This window comes from Anas platyrhynchos, chromosome 5 (assembly GCF_047663525.1).
Source record: "Anas platyrhynchos isolate ZD024472 breed Pekin duck chromosome 5, IASCAAS_PekinDuck_T2T, whole genome shotgun sequence".
Classification (NCBI taxonomy): Eukaryota; Metazoa; Chordata; class Aves; order Anseriformes; family Anatidae; genus Anas; species Anas platyrhynchos.
In genome coordinates, this window is record NC_092591.1 from 16,131,692 (window position 1) to 16,149,701 (window position 18,010).

At 37.5% G+C, this 18,010-nt stretch overlaps 1 protein-coding gene across 8 annotated transcripts in view; it reads right to left on the reverse strand.

Moving 5' to 3' along the window:
• UNC79 (unc-79 homolog, NALCN channel complex subunit) overlaps positions 1–18,010 on the reverse strand; it is a 103,215-nt gene that overhangs the window by 17,209 nt on the left and 67,996 nt on the right. For all 8 annotated transcript variants that reach the window (XM_038180308.2, XM_072038355.1, XM_038180304.2 and 5 more), the window contains 8 exons: positions 16,243–16,281; positions 14,987–15,099; positions 14,815–14,900; positions 13,705–13,878; positions 11,874–11,942; positions 11,147–11,257; positions 5,561–5,665; positions 868–945 (listed from right to left, as the gene is read on the reverse strand). In XM_038180308.2, the coding sequence (XP_038036236.1) occupies positions 868–945; positions 5,561–5,665; positions 11,147–11,257; positions 11,874–11,942; positions 13,705–13,878; positions 14,815–14,900; positions 14,987–15,099; positions 16,243–16,281 (775 nt within the window). The remainder of the gene's footprint in view (positions 1–867; positions 946–5,560; positions 5,666–11,146; positions 11,258–11,873; positions 11,943–13,704; positions 13,879–14,814; positions 14,901–14,986; positions 15,100–16,242; positions 16,282–18,010) is intronic.

The following is an 18,010-nucleotide window of genomic DNA, read 5'->3' on the forward strand; positions in this document are numbered from 1 at the left end:
GAAAGGGGAGGCACTAGCTATGAAGACCCCAAAAAACCACTATACATATTGAGGCCCTGCTTCCCAGACACGGCCAAACATCACTCATTGATGGGAAGTAGACAATAATCGTGTTGTTTTTTTTTTCCTCTTTGCTTTTGTGTGGCACTTACTTTTTTTTTTCCTGTCTCTTTTCCCTTTAATTAAATTATCCTCATCTCAACTGCCTCAAGCCTTTTTCTTTCCATCACACTTTCTTCTCCCCCTCTTCTTTTTGAGGAGGGGGAGCAAGAGAGCAGTTGTGGTGGAGATTAACTGCAGGGTAAAACAACCACTGGCTATACTTCATTCAGCTGTTGGGGTATTCAGTGACATGTCATGGAAGAAGTCAAGCCCTACAACTGTGCTACTTCCTTGCACATTCACCAGCCATGTTTTCAACACCTAACCAATGATGAGCATTGATAATTAAACTACATTCATCAGTAGGATATATATGAATGCCTTATATTACCAGAAAAAAAATGCCATTAACTCAATTTTTTAACCAAATTATCTTTTGTCAGAATGAAGGCAATGTCTTGTAGTTTCCCAATCTGATGTCAATTTTTGAGGCATTCAGCTGGTCTGTTCTCCAGATTTTGTTTTCTTGAGCACAGGCTCCAGCTAAAGGCAGACATATGACTTAAAATTATTAGTGAGAGTAAGGGAAGCAGTATCATGTCCAAAACTTTTCAACATTAATAAAAAGGAAAAAGTGTATCAACTTCTGCCTGCACTATAGCTTGCTAGCCAGAGGAGAAATAAAAAGAACATTCAAACAAAGCATAATGAGCTAAGACATATTTTTAAAAGCCAAAAGTAAGAGATGTTTGATTCAATACTTACTCCAGGCATAGAGGCAATCATCTGTTTATGCAAGATTGTTGACTCAGCTAGTTTAGTTCCAGCATCTGCACAAACAAACTAAGAAGAAATTAAAGATGAGTTATTTTTGAATTATTTGTGGAAGAACCTGAAAACCCTACTAAGTTATTCATGACTTCATTACGATCACTTCAGATCTCTTCTTGCTTATATTTGTCATAATTTGCCCTTAGAGCTCTCTTCCTTTCTAAAGAATTCAGTTTGCTCACTGTTACAAATGAGACAATTTCAATGACAAAAAATTGACTTTTACATACTTGAACATGTGCATGCTGTGCAGAAGCAACTTTAAGAATATTATGTAATAAATCAAGTTTTCCTGTATAAGCATAAATATTTATCTTTTCCGTTCCTTGGATATATACAATCATAGAATCCTTTAGGTTGGAAAAGACCTCTAAGACCATCAAGTCCAACTGTTAACCTAGCACTGCCAAGTCTACCACTAAACCATAATGCTAAGCACCCCATCTACACATCTTTTAAATACCTCCAGGGATGGTAACTCAACCACTTCTCTGGGCAGCCTGTTCCAATGCCACAGTACCCTCCCAGAGAAGAAATTTTTTATAATATCCAACCTAAACCACCCTTAGCATAACTTAAGGCCATTTTCTCCTGTCCTATCACTTGCTGCCTGGGAGTAGAGACTGACCTCCAAAACGTCTTTCATTACAGTTTAAAACAAGATATAGGAAAACAAGGCAGCATGCCATGTTCTTTACTGTGATTACAATGCTTTAATTCCAATAGAGTTCTGCAATGATTTAATCAATTAATTTAACCAATTCATCAATGATTTAATATGAACACACTGGTATAGTGTGGTTTAACTTTGGCATAATAAAAGCAAAAAAAAAAATCCATACTGTTTCTGAGACAAGATCAATATCATTCTGTTATATCTAAATACCTTCTTAAGTAGTTTTCTTATGTTTTTATTTTCCTTGATTTCCTTTTTTTAAACTGTTTCAAATCTCTTGCCCCAAAATCTCTGATGTCCACATCACCCTTGCATTAGATCTACCATTACTGTTATTTAATCTTTATAAGCTTTAGTAATATATTTGACACCACACAGATGATGTGCTTGTGCCTAAAATTGTTGTGCTAATACTGTATTTGCAGTTGAGCAATATCTGTCAATGATGATGCAAAGTAACTTTCTAACAAAGAGAATACAGAAAAGAACTTATAAACTAAGGTATAAGCCTTGATTTTCTTTCTTGATAATGAATACTGTGGTACACAAACTGAGACAGATTTGACTACACAATATACTTTACAATTGTCTAGTGTGTGCATTAGCAGTGTTCTCAATGACTGGAACTCTTTTTGAAAATATATCAAATATACTTCACAGACCTAGAATTTATTCTTGCGCTTCCATGACCTTTACCTTTCAATGATAGATTTATTCTGAACTTAAGACTGCCTACTGAGACCTGGAAACAATTCATGTATCAAACCTATGTCTTGACCAAGAGTCTGTTCTTTGGGATAAATACCAGAAATACATATCTGAGTTTAGATTAATAATCTAATTAGGTATCCTCAGACATAGGCCTGGCTCCAATAGACTCTTCTTTTGCTTAGAAATTATTTTTCACCAGAATAAGCCAAACAAAAATAAAATAAGAATCTGACTCATATTTCAGTTGAGAGGTGGCCTGGCACTCTTCTTACCAGAGCTGTAATGATTACTCAGAAAGGAAAAAAAAGCCTTAGGGTTATGGGCTATGTCAATCCAGTCTTTGTCTTAGTTTTAGCAGTAACCATGACTCTCCACTTCTCCTTAAACAGAAAACCCATTAATGGACTTATGCAAATAGATGACAGATTTTCTCCTAATGGTGTCTGTATCAGAAAGAGCAATACTGATGCTGGATCTGTTGGAGAATAGATATGCTGTTTTGCTGCGTGAAGGATTTCTCAATCATTTGCAGGTAGATTAGGGTTCCCTTGTAGTACAACAAGATGCAAAAAAAAGCACCAAAATTCCCTGAATAATCTGGTTGAGTATATTTAGCATTCAACAGTGAATGCATTGCACTGCTGCAGACACTATACAGCACTAAACATAGAAGTTAAAAAAAAAAAAAAAAAAAAAAAAAAAACATTGCCAAAGAGAAATGTCATTTATTTCAGACATTTTCTTTTAATAACAATAACAAAAAACAGCAGCAGCAGCCAAAAGAACTCCTACTGGTTTCCTGCAAGCTTTCTATATTTTTTGCACAAAGGAGTAAAGGAGTTTGGGTTAGACAAGATATTAATTTATACGTGAAAAACAGCTGAGAAACTCCATTCCATTTCTAATGAACAATTAGGCCTTGTTTAGCTTATCTTTCTCATCATTTGACTACCAAGTCCAAGGATCCTTCCTCAAGTCACAATGCAGTCAAGAGAGGATAGGAAAAACAGACTCAGAACAAGCATTTCTTTTATTTCCAGTCCAATCCACTGTCATTTGTGTTGGCTGCTACTACAAATACTCTAAGGTGTTAAAATGTTACTGGCAAGAGATTCAATGCCAGCCATGTGTAAAGAAAATAGGAAATGAAAGTATTCCCACATTGCAAAAACATGAGGAATGGGCAAATAATTGTCATGCATCTTCCTAACGTTGTCTGATGAGATACAGATGGAGCATAATGTCCAGTTGGGAAAGTCTGTGGAATGAAGTGAATTACCTATATAATAGTTTGTCTGTATGATGTCTCTATTTATAATCAGAGTTGTAAAAGTATATATTCCTAGCAATGTATTATATGTAACTTTAAATCCTTCTGGTCAGTAATTAGCAGACCAGATCTTCACAAATACATAAATTGGAACCACGAGCTTTACACTGATTTACAGAAGCTGAAGGTCTGGCTGAAAATAGGAGTCATCTAATCAAAACAGGTCAGATATAGTGAACCTTAGGGACTGACTGAACAAACAAGTCCTAATGAGACTAATATAATTTAAAGTCAGTGAAAATCCTGAAGACGTACACTGATGAAATATGAGCACAAGAACAGTACTGGGAATCAAAATGCTGGGTGAAGAAGCTGTTCCTGTGGAAACCCGTGGAAGATCAGCAGGTACTTGATGGCCTTCATTTGCTAGGACAAATCAAGGAGACAGACTTTTTGTGCCCATTATCATCCAGAATAGCTATGCAGGATTGGGATGATCTGGTTAAAATTCTCATTCTTTGTAAAGTGGGCTAAAGTTACTCTCATCTTAGCACTGATGTCACCAATCACCCTGATAGCACCATATAATCTGGAATCAATGTGGGTGTCAAATGTGCATTCCTAGGAACTTCTTTGTTAGACAGCCCACAACTGATCTATCATTGAAATAAAGTGCTCCTAGCTCCTTTGTTATTTTGAACATTTTGACTGAATCTCTGTATTCTGTATGCTCTGTCTGCATAGAATCTTGTATAAAGGCTAACATGTTCGCGGATAAGGGGCTGTCTTGGAAATGAAAACAATTTCCGTTTGGTGCTACATTAACTCTGATTTTGAATCCATAAAACTGCACCAGACAATTTGAATGAATACCGTAGAGGCCTTGCATGGTAAAGAGGTAAGCAAAGCCTTCCATTCCATTAATGACACCAAAGAAAATTAAAGCAATTAATACACCTTATGCACTGTTGTATTTTGAGAAACCTGCTAGTAAAAACAAATATATATCTAAGTGGTTACCGTGGTATTCAAATTCAAGAGGTTGTTGAATGTTTCAGACCACACAGTACTGAGAGCTTCCAATTTGCACAGGCAATGGAAGAAGTTATCATCATCCCTCCAGTAGGTATCCATGGCAGGTAGTCTGAATACAACCCCTCTTCTTTACCATTGACTGAACAAAAACAGAAGCTGGCTGCTTCGGACAGCAGGAAATATGGCTTACTTCATCAGCCTCTGAAATATTATATAAGACATTCACAACCACATTGGATGCTGTTGTGGAAGGTATGAATGCACCCCGAAGTGAACGTAGCATATGGGAACAGTGCTAGGAGGAAATCCCAGGCAATTATCATTTAATCTTTACTTCCAGCATGTAAGAGAAAGTTTTCCTTACTGACTCCATCAGGTGATTGACTGAATGTTAAGGACAAGTGTTTACCAGTTCCAAATTCCACTGCCAAGACTGAAGTAGTATGTTTGCATTCCCAAATGAGGACTTCAGGATTGACTAGACTATGAAAATTATGCTTCCCCATCATTTTCACCATAGGACTGAGCTGTGCAAAATAATGGAGCAGTACAAAAAGTTACTTTATACTGCAATCTAGAAGAAGTCAGCTCAAGTTGCAATCAAGAAGTCAGCTCAACACTGATGCCCATGGTATCAAGCTGCATCACTACAGCTTAAGACAGAAAGAGGTTGGTGGTTAAGTTATTTGAATCTGACGGTCTTCGGTTGGAATGAAAATAGAAGTCTAAGAATAAAACAAAAAAGCAAGCAAACTGTGGGAGTCTTAGCAGTATGCACCTGTGGTTACAAATGTAACTGGATTCAAATTTTAAAAAGTGTTTCCCCTGATAACGCTGGTACTTTTTGCAACCATGTTGGACTTGAAAATTCTTTTTGCTGAATTTCAGTTAAGACAGAATCTATGTGAGAATAACATGAGGCAGATCTCCTGTACCTGCACCAACAGCAAGAGATTCATGTCTGGTAAGGGTGACTTTAACTTCAGTGCCTGTAGCAACTCCAATATGACACTGCGTGTCAAGTAGAATTTGTCCCTTTCCTAAAAGAGAAAAACACAGAATTATGAATGTCATGAAGTTCACTGACACCCACTAGTAAACCATAACAATACTTTTTTCTAAATTTAAAAATAAAGTTACAGAAGTGCACTTTTTGCTCTTATCTTACAAAAAGGCTGACATCATTCATCAATTATCCAATTCTACAGATCAGATGGAATGGACATAAACAAGAATATGCATATGATTTTTGCTTGACTTTGCAAGGTATTTCACAAGAAACAGACAGACAGTTATACAGCCCAGGCATGCACGGTAGATCTCCCTGCATAGTTACATATAAAGGGAGAAGGAAAAGCAGCAAGGATTGACACAGAACAAAACTGGCAATAGTATTTAGCATTATTCTTTCATTAAACCTGCCAAAAAAGGTCTAGATTTTACCATGTATTTTACAGTTGTCATTCCCCTTAAAATAAGGTTGTCTGCAGTAAGCAGTACTTTTCCACTTACACAATAAAATCTATCTTGGCTACAGCTGCTACAACAGAAACGTTTTAAAACACATGGGGGAAAATCAGCCAATGGAGATTAGACTACAGAAGCCTAAGAGCAGAGTTGTAGAGCTGAAACAGCAGGGAGGTGCAAGAGATAAGAGGAGCCTGTTACACATCATACTTTGACGTTCTGACTTTAAAAGATAAGATAAAAATGTGGAACAAATGCATAGCCTGCTACTGACCATAGCAACTCAAACATTTGGATCAGCTGACAGACTTACATCGAGCTCTCTTTCAAATGACCATTAAAGAAGAAAAAGATGTCTAATAAAGAGAGCACATCCAAAATGAGATAAAGATTTAAAGATTAGCATCTTTTATCTTGTAAATCTCATGCATTTGTCTGCTCACTTGACTAAGTTAAATGCCTGTAACTTTTCTCTTAGTCAGGGCCTCAGTTCCTGCAAAATGGAGTAATGCTGGCCTTTTCCTCTAAGAAATCGTGCAAGGTTTAATAAGTGACGGTCAGTTTGTAGCCCTTCTCCAGCTGCACACAGTAACAAGCTCAACTAAAAGGGAAGGAGTTGGAGGAGGTGAGTGGCTAGAAGTAAGACTGAGCTTTGGTTGCTGCAGACCTAAGTTCCTCAGAAAGTTGATGTCACCACATTTTATCTGGGTAGCACACAGCCAAACAAAGCTTACAGGAATGCTGAGTGCCTCCCACGGCATCCACATGACTCTTAATGAAAGGAGATTTTAAACATCAGTCTTTAGTTTGGAAGAAGGCACCAAAACAACAGTATAGCATGTCTTTCAGAGAGATTACAACGCCAGTCTGTGAATCAAAAGACCTTACTTCAAGCTCCTGTTTTGCCCAACACAAGCAGAATTTTGATCTTCAATTACATTGACTGTGGTCAGGTAACACATGAGCTGATGGAACAGGCCCCACACTGCGGTGGTGCTTCTCTGAACACGCTGCAGCAGTCAAGCTGCTGAACTTAACAGAAAGCTAAGGCTCCAAGACATTTAAAAAAAAAAAAAGAAAAAAAAGTCCATTCCTTTACAGCAGCAGAGCAAACACTGGATCAGTGCAGCTGTATTATGAAACAACGTCTTGAGGGGACAAGTACTCAAGTCACAAATCCCACATGCATGAATGGTGCTCTGATCATATTATGTCCTCAGTAGCTCATCTCCAACAAGGCCATAGGCAGATGCCACAGGAAGAAGAAAAACAGGGCAAGCATGTATAATTCCCACTATCACTCTCATAGCCAGTAACTATTTTTGGCTCAGGGAACTTCTGAGGTCAGTGTCGTTTCTGTATAATCCTTAACTCTCGGTGGATTTCTCTTCCACATGTGTCCACTGACCTCTTGCACCATGTCAACTTTTAGCACCAATTATTTGGCAAGGAGTCATTGTTTAAAAAAGCCACTTCCTTTTACTTGCTTTGACATTGGTTCCTACTAACTTAATACGTTCTTGTACTGGGCAGGCATGAAATTACCCACCCCTGCCTGGGTCACTTGTGACCTTACAGACCTCTGTCACATTCCCATCAATTGTTGCTTTTTCAGATCGAAGAGTGCTGACTTAGTTGCTTTGGAGCATGGAGTTTATTCCATGGTTTGATCATTCTTGCGTTCCTTATCTGAATTTTCTCCAGTTTTACTACATCCTTACTGGGCATGGGGAACCAGAATGGTGCATGGTACTCAAGGTGCAAGGGGACCCTGATGACATATATTCCCCAGCAAGAGTGAGCCTTCCTACTTTCACATGCCTTCACACTCCTGAGTCACACAACACAATGACTTGCCCAGATGGTTGACAACTGCACCCCCCAAAACAACTGACAGAATTTCCTATCATTGATCCAGTACAGCAGTCTGCACATACTGGAAAAGAGGTAAAATTATTGTATAAAATGATAACACCTGTACTACACCGGATACAATTGGACCATCATAAATTAGTTTGTCAGAACACTGGGGAGGAAACACAGACTTCACGAATCCCAGCTTTCCTTTTCTTTAAGGATAATACAGCAGAAAGCAAACTTCTTCTCAAACGACTCTTATCTCACTGTCTAAACTCCCAATGTTTGTCCAGCACATGCAGTGCACAGACAGATTAAGGAAAATCAAGCAAAATGTTTTTCGACCTCTTGCTTCCTGCACTGTAAATCAGAAATGATGACACTGAAGTCAGTGACCCAGAGTACCCTTCCTACTGATGTCTCTTCACTCTTATCATTCTGATGGTGATAACTATGTATAAATTATGCTTTTACATATTTTAAGAAATCTATACTCTGCCATAGCTCAGTGAAGTGGCATTAGTTCCATGAGAATAAAGCCTGGAGGACTTGTGTGTAAACGTGGAACCAAAGAGTCAAGACTGCAACCCCTTTAGTCTCTGTTCAGCCAAAGTAACTTTCTCAAATGTCTGTGCATCCCTACAAAACAAATGCGTTGCAGCCTTCAAACTATGACTTGCCAGAGGTGTATGTGTAGAATGTGAAGTTTATTTCTAACAGTATCTCAGTGCCCTTAATAATAAGAACAGTAAATTTGGTTTAATTCAGTAGCATGCTACCATCCGAACAAGCCAGGATAAAGCAAAAGCCTTTTTATTTGCCTGTTTTGCTATTGCAACAATTAAAAATATTGAAGATCGGCCATCTGAATGTTCTTTAAAAATTCAGTATCAAAATCTTCCCATGTACAATTCAGTGGCATACTCCATTTATTTAACAAGGGCCAACATGTTAGTAGAATGCTAAGTTTAGGATTAAGCTTCAGCTGCTGTAGGAGGTAAGAGAGCCAAAACACATTCATTTAGGACCTTAAGAGACTTGAGAGCAAAAATGATAAGTTAATAACAATACACAAAAGAGATGCTTCTCTCAACTGCAAGTTCCAAAGGCACTGAAAAAATCACATTGCTGATCTGGAACAGAAACTCAAACAAGGAAATATCAGATTGATGTGAGTCTTCAGGCTCACTGACAAGAAGTATTCCTGCCATAGGGTGTTAGGAAAATGTTGGTAATAAAAATAAAGAAAGAAAGATTTGGAGTGGTCGAGCAGCATTGACTTCTATGAGTTACTTATTAGACTCGCTTGTTTGAAAAGAAAAAAAAATTCCTTCACAGCATATCTGAAAGTTGTATCGTGTTGTGACATGGCAACTTGTTCAAGTCAGTACATTCAAAGGTACAAAACAAATAATTAAATCTGAATAGTTTCAATGTTCACAAATAATATTCCTTCTGGAATTCACTTCTACATGGTATTCTATCACAAACAGCACTATTTGGTTCTAGTGATTTCCATTGTAGAGAAACACAAATAGCTCAACTAGCCTGTTCTTTCTAACAGCAGTCATTAATTTGATATTTTTAATGCAAAGCCATGGCAAGCTTTCAGCAATAACAAGGATAATGTAGTGTGGAGTTCCACTAAATTAAGCATTTTGTGGATATAAATTGCAGGAGAACATTCGCTAATGATTCCATTTCTGGGTCACCAGGTTGCATTAAACTAAATCAAGAAGGAGTTTTTACCAAGTGCTATAATCCAAGTTTCCTGTGTGCAATTAAGTACTAAATACAGTTATAGAATATTGAACAAGGAAGCTTTCAAGAAAAAAAAAATGTTTTGTTTTGTTTTTTGTAATACCATGTTTTAATAAAATTTTCTTAAAATAACTGGAATTGTGGAGTTTGATGGGAGTGAAACATTTCCTGTATTTCAAAATTTGCTTTAGAAGGCATACATGAAACAGTCTTATTAGATCTCAAATGCAATAGCTGTGTCAGTTCTAAACAGGGCTTTTTTTATTTGTTTCAGTGAACACCCTTCCCTCATTCTAAGTTAACATTTTTCTTCACTTTACTACGCCTTGCCCAAAGCCTGAACTATAGATTTAATTCAAATTACTTCCAATAGCTGGATAGTCTCTTTTGTATTCAGCAATTTTTTTTCTTTCATGAACTCTTTCAAGTAAGACAAAAAAGGGAATATTTGCTTACTGTAGTTAAACTTGCAGTTTCTATTTAATCCTTCAAACCATTACATCCAGTGAAATATTTTTGTGTTGTGGTGCAGGTTTTCTTCGGGAGTGTCATTGGTTTTTCTCTTCACTGTCTGTCCAGTGATACTTTAAGCCTTACTGACTGAAGTGATGCACGTTCCAGTTGTACAATACCAACACAGAAAATCATGTAGCTACATATGAAAGAATGTTTCATGATGATCAATTACTGTTGTACCTTAATCTACATAATGGAGCATACAAGGCCCTAGTAAAAGGTTTGGTTGTTTTCTGGGGGTTCTTTGGTTAACTTCTCACTAACTGTGCCAGTAATGAACTTGACTAATAACCGAATGCACTCTGTATATCATAGGTATACAGACAAGAACCTTAAGTACTTTTTAAAGGTAGACAAGTCCTGTTTTCTCTTCTACACAGTTAACAGCCATGCACGTCAAAGTGAGATACCTAATACAGAATAAAACAGGATCTAAGCTGTGAAGCTCCTAACTTGGAGTCTTTCACTTTAATCAGCTATCTGTTGCCTCCCCTCATAGCTTTGCTCTGAAGTGGCACTACCAGGAACATTTAAGTTTTTACTGCTGCACAAGTTACGCGGCTGAATCTGTGCACTAGGAAAGATATGACTACACAGACATTTTAAATCATGAATGAATACCAACCACCATCTCTACAAGAGAAAAATTTTCAAAAATCATACTTTTTTTTTTTTTTTTTTCTGAGCAATTTTTTCAGCAGGTTTCCTTTATCACTAACTACAGTGGGAATGTGAAACTCAATATTAATAGGCACTGAATCATCCTTCACTACTTGATTAGCCAAACTACATTAAAACTGTTGACATGTCTGAGACTTGACACTGATTTCATCTTTACTTACAAACATCCTACTTGAGGGAAGTAGGACTTTGTCTGTCCTATTTTCAGTGGTCTCTAATGGAAGATATAGTCTCGTTACCTTAGTGAAGGCTCGGTAGCACAAACCACACAGTTCCACCAGGTAGGCCAGAGTGAAGACAGCATTCTGAATTACAAAGCTTAGTAATTTTGAAAAAGGTTCCAGAAGACTCTGCAATGACATGATTTAGGGAAATCAATAACTAGTTGCTCAACAAAACAAAAACCATTCCAACTTGGAAATGTCTGAATGGAAAAGCATCATTATTTTTAGCTCAAAGGCCATTTTGCTGTGATTTACACTGTTTCAGTCAAATTGCTGTTCTATCTAGCATTTGCCTTCATTCTTGTACAACAAATTAGAAGCAACAAATCAGAAGACAGTTTCATCTCTGACACAGTGCTATGAGACATCATAGACTCTTATGGTGTTTATGCATGAAAACCTCACGGACCTCAGTGGAATTGTACCAGTGAGTGGACTACAGAATCAGGAAGTTCATTACTATTTTTTTCTCTCCCCACAACCCTCCCCCCCCTTTTTTTTTTTTAAGAGGAGAACATCAAATCTTTAAGATATACACTAACACCCACACAAGAATGTAATACCACACACTCTTTACTGTAACCTAGATTCCAAAGCTCTTACTGTTATCCAAAGAGTATCAGACTGAACAATTTTATGCTTATATATAATATTTTCCTAGCTAGAGGATCAGAACGCATTTGCAGAATAATGCAGGCTGGCTAAACATAAGGCAAGAGAGTTGCATCTTCTTGGAACTTACCCTGGTGGCACTAGTGGTAGGTATCTTCAACAAGCAAATCATTATTCTTAAACTAGAATCTAAAGAACACTGTGAACATATTTGAAGGGGAAAAAAAAAAGTTAGTACCTTTCTGTGCATATCTCTTGCTTTTACTGCTGGCAGCTATTAATAAGCTATAGGTTAAGTCTGAAAAATGATCCCTGGAGACTGATCTTTACTTACTTTGCCTAAACTGACTTAATCCTGAACACACAATCATACCCCACCCTCACTGGTAACATACCACAGCATGGACCTTGAAATGAGAAAATTTCACAAAAGCGCTAGTTTAGAAAAGTTACCTTTTCCTTCCTATGACAAACATCTCCTAGAAATACATTCTCACTGTAATGAAAATGGATTTAAAAACAGAGTGGGTTAGCAAGTGGTATGTACTATCTACCTCATTTCTGTCGTCATCCTGGGCTGACATTCCCCCATGCCCCAAGACAAAGCTGCAACTCAGAGCCATCAGAATGTGCCTTTGCAAAAATCTGCTCCAGAGCCCCCCCCTGTTCTCTGTGGTGTAATTTATTTTACTTCTGTGTACATCACACAGTTTGCAGCAGTGAATGGGACTTTCCAGGATCTATCCATTGTCTTGACTTGCCTCAGCTGCAAACATCTAAAAACAGTAGAGTCATTTATGACCCCTTGGAAGGAACAGGAAAAGGAAAGTTCAGAAGCAAGTGATTGTTTTACTTATATCGCTAATGATACCTCCCATCAATAACAGGGAAATCATAGTAAACACTCCATCTAAATGTTCTGTGAATGACCGATACACAGATGTAACTATTAAGATTCAGTTCATTGATTTTCATTTGTTTTACATTAGGCAAAATGCAACAGATTGGAGTGGCTACTACCCAAAAAAAGAAAGTCTGTTTGGCTTAGTAAGTGCTGCTGGATAGTGCCTCAATTTACCTACACCTGAAGACATGTAGATCTGACTACTGCTTAACAGATGGTGACAAGGAATTTAATATGTTTCATATAGTTTGGGAGTAACACCCAATTTAAACACAACATCGTAAGTTGCAAAGGTAGATTTTTTGATCTCTCAGTTCTTACTGAGCAACACATCTTTGCATAGAAGACACATTGTGGGAAATTCACATTGTGGGAAATAAAGTCAGAATAAGGGTATCAGAATCCCTTGTTTACTGGAAAGACTTAGAAAAGTTTTCACTGTTTACTTAAAAAACATCTGGAAATGTACACAGCGGGAGTTAAGACCTCTCTGTATGTCCTCCGAGCACTCAAAAATCAGAGCCCAAGGCTTCTAGATTCAGTTTCCATATTCTCATTACAGCTGGAACTATAACCTGGACAGTCAAACACCTTAGGCCCAGTTACTACTGGGACTATTCCCAGTAGTCTCACATTCCTCTCTGCCTATTGTGTACTTTTAGCAAATAATTTAGGTGGTGATGCTCTTCTTATGAGTTTTATATAGTTTTAAAAGTTAAAGCCAGATAGATTTTTACTGCCAAAATGCTGATTCTCTCAGCACGGTAACCTATTCTGACAAAGGTAGGGTATGGAAAGCGTAGATGGAAAAAAATCAACAAAGAGTGGAAGAATAATCTCTAGTCAAAGTCGTTATTGTTACATATGGATAATATAATTAAAGGGATGGATCGGGTATACAACAAGTCCATTCCTCTGGAAACATTAATTGAATCATTAGAAAATGTTCACCACTACTTATACTCTGGCTCTCATTTCTCATCCACAGCTTTCCTACTGTTTCTGAACATCCTGACCAATGGTAATATAGCTCATTTCAGATGTCTATATATCATACCTTAAGTGGCAAAACACAAGGGAGTTTGGTAAGGAAGGTCTGAAATTGATTGCTAATTGTAGTCCACAGGTTGCTGGGTGAATCCATCGGCAAGGCTTCCATAAAGGTAGCAATGTTTTCTAAACAGCGTAGCATCGCACCCCCTGCTGGTAAGTTCTTTTTGTTGTTTAAACCCTGGGAAACAAATAAGAATCATAAACAAAGGTACACTTGCAGACATAGCCTTTTAAACGATAATTGGAAATACTGAGGTTAATTTGGTCAGACCAAATACTACTCACCTCTTCCATAATACTAAATAACATTTTGTGCAGAGAATTTAAACTGTGCATGTAACAGTTAAGTTCAGTTCCTAAAGTACTGACCAAAAAATGTCAATGTCAAAAGTGTAAAAAGTAGAACTTTGAGCCAATTTTTTTTAAATGAAGTCCTAACTCACATCCTGCTTACATTGGCATGGCAGTAAAAAGAAAGCAAAACTTGTTTTAACCAGTAGCTTGTCTATATTTTCCTCTGGCTACTACTAAGATGAATTCACTAACATTCAGTAGACTGAGTACAATTTTTTTGCCTTATGTACTAGGGACATGCCTAGAAAGATGTTAACAGTTTTAAAGTGCTGCCAAAATCTTTGAATGAAGCGACCATGATGTAAGAGCAGGAAAATGCATGGAAGTGACTAGTACCAGCGGGAAGATAAAAGTTACAACAAGAGCACAGAAGGCAATCAGTGAAAGGCAGGCAATGGATCTTTGGACTACTTAGAGAAACTGCCATCAGATACAAGGGAAAGAACAAACCTAGGAGCAGAAATCTCTCTGAAAACCAGAAAAAGTGCTGGGAAAGAGATGGTTTATCCTGCCAATGAGCAGGACTGCTCCGGGAGCTGTCTGAGTCTGAAGAAAAAAAACAAATGCTATCAGTAAGAGCAAAATCCAGAAGAAAAATGGTGAGGACAGCCAAATCCTGCTTACAGGGACAACAAAAGAAAAATTCACATTACTTTGGGTGATATAAGTCTGAACTCTTAATACATGAGGAGAGATGACTCCATACGCCTGATAATGCTAATAAAGCTATCAACATTAATAGAGCTGATTACCAACATACCTCTAATAGCTGGCTCAGAGCAGCAATAGAACTCAGCTCACTGAAGTCCATAAGAGATGTGGCCAAGGTCCGTAAAAAACTTCCATCTGAAATTGAAATACCATTTTTGTGTTGAGTATAAATACAGGGATATTTGAAGAGATCAGAAATGCACTCAGGTGCCACACTTCACCTTTAATATTGCTCTGGAAGAGCTGGGGGAAAATGCCATTCGGAGCCAGCTGATGGAAAACACAGCGGAGGAATTGCTTGGCCACACCTGCAGCATTTCCAGGGATCATCATGCTGAAATGAAAGGGAAGGAAGAAGAGAGAAATTGCCTTGTAGATGAAACATTTCTCAAAGCTGACTATATGGTGGTAATAAAGAAGATTCTTTTTAATTACAAAAGTGTTCAGTTATGAGACAGTCAGAACTTTCCTGATTCAAAAAAAAAAAGTTTATTTTATTGCTTCAGCTCAACTATTCAGAGATGAAAAAGCTATGTACACATACCTAAAGTATTTGTCTCAATAAATAGTTGCATTTTCCCTTATTGTCCATATATTTGTGCTTGTGAATTGTCAGGGTTTGAAATACAATTCTGCTCTCACTTTGTGGATTTCAGTGATACAAAATGAGGTTCTTGGATTTACCATAAAACACATGAAAAATAGGTAAACATACACATTACAATATCAATTTGCCTATTTACTCATTAACTGCACTTCTGAGCACTTTTTGCAGCTTCTCACAATGAATGTATCCTATTCAATATCTGATTTAAGTAGAGACATCACTAGGAGGGGTTGTCTATGGCCAAGGATGACTCACTTCACTGAATGTATGGAGACAGTTTATCACAACAGATACTGAACATGGAACAAGCCAGAAAGATCTGCAGTGAAACTGTGGAAACCAGGAGGCATCTTTAAATTAATTTGAATCTGAGGGTTTTCAGAGTCAGTACATATGAGTACAGGTTCCTATTCATCTTCAGAAGGCAAGAGATATTTGAAACAACTGAAAAAGGGCAAGTTTTTCCTTACTTATAAACTTTTTTATTATTTTTTTTTAAGTTAAATCTGATTTAATGACAAGGAGGATAACGTCCTCTTCTCACAGGTAAATAGTGATAGGACCAGAGGCAATGGCCTCAAGTTGTGCCAGGGGAGGTTTAGGTTGGAAATTATGAGAAAATTCTTCTCAGAAAGAGTAGCCAGGCATTGGAATGGGTTGCCCAGGGAGGTGGTGGAGTCACCGTCCCTGGGGGTGTTTAAGGGAGGGTTGGACCTGGTGCTTAGGGACATGGTTTAGTGGGTGATATCGGTGGTAAGGGGATGGTTGGACCAGATGATCTTGGAGGTCTTTTCCAACCTTAATGATTCTATGATTCTACGTTTTAGATTAACTGCTTGATTTTGGCCATGGTATCCTTTGTTACCATACCTTTCTGCTTGATTAGAGAAACTGGTACTTGATGCCAACCTGGAATTAAAAAAAAAAAAAGTAATAATAATTGAAGCTCATATGCTTTTTTGTGTTCCATTTTGAAATACCTATATAAGAATAAAAAGTAAAATAAACAGAAGTTTAAAAGAACATTAAAAACATCGCCAGAAAGATCTTCTGAAGTGCTCTTAAATGCAGGCATATCATGTTGGAACAACACAGAAACTCTATTCAGTCTTACAATGCCACACTTACCAGCCCCAAAGACAATTCTACTTGCCTCCCTGGACCAGAATGATAATAATGAAGTAAAACTATTGTCACATGCACATCTAGGATAATTACTAATTCAGAGGGATGTGGAGAAAAAAGTTTGCCAGAAGCTGCCTACTGACTTAATCATTTCTGATTAACACCACAACATAGACTGAGGCAAAATTCTCTACTTGGCAGTCTGAAGTGAGGCTTCTAATTTCAGGTTTTGGCACCTGAATAAATGGCCTCGTTCCAGAAACAATAAGTACCTAGGCACTCTTGCAAAGTCAGAAGAGAAATAGTCGGTTCTCAAAAATCAGGTCATTTAATTCAGTACTTTAATATAGACTTGGAAGCCCAATATGAGCATCCAATTATGAAAATACTGAACACAGTCTTAAAGCAAATCACGCACTTCTCCAGCCTGTCCAGGTCTCGCTGAATGGCAGCACAGCATTCTGGCGTGTCAGCCACTCCTCCCAGCTTTGTATCATTGCAAAGTTTATGTATCTGAACTAAAAGTTCATAGAGGCAGGCTAATTTACATCAGCTGATGATCTGGCCTTCAAAGTTTATCTTTGATTCAAGATCCTTTTAGGTTGGATTTAGGTATTGCTCAATCCTCTGTCAGCCTCAGAAGACAGTCACTACTCTAGTCTCCTCTCTAGTCACTACTGCAAAATCCAAAAATGATCCTAAAGCAGCTCAGTCAAGTGCATCAGTGTAAAGGAAAAAGGATGGTGATTTCCATTAATAATGCATGATAAGCTGGGCACATAGCATACATTCAGCTGTAAAATATTGTCAGGTTGGATAGTGCAATGGATTTAAGATGGTACTCTCTTCAGTTGTCCCAACATAAATCAGAAAAAGTCATTAGAGTTCATGGCTCCACTGTTAAGAGGAGTCCATGCTAAAATACAACACAGTAATTTTGCTGTGTAAAGCTAATTCTGAGTGAAAACAGCTCTGAAGCCTCCTTTAAGCAATACAGGCCTTGATTCTGGAATAACTGTAGCATCAGCTTGCCTTAAAGTACATGAGGATTTCTAATGAATTCAGTAGGACTAATCACACGTCCTATGGACATTGTAGCTCTCAAAAATCTACTGAAGCATTCAAATACAGCAGCATAAACATTTTCTTCTCAAAGAAATGAAAGTCCTAGGCAAAGATGCTTCTCTCCTTTTGAATGCAGTAACACATCTGTGTTGTGGTTGTGGTTTTGTTTTTGTTCTTTGTTTTATAGTAAACAAAATATTTAGATTCTAACTTCCAAAAGGAGAAACTTCATGCGATATGAACTACAGTAAACACTTGGGAACATCTAAAGCTTTTTGAAATGAATACCTTGTATGTTTTTATTTTATATATATAAATATTTTGTTGTGCAAAGACAATGAGCCCTCATCATTACCTCCATTCTGCAGACCACAAAGCAGACAATAAATGGATGTGTTCCAAGTTGTACAAGTTAAGAATAAACTTAAGATTTTTAAAGCTTCTCACT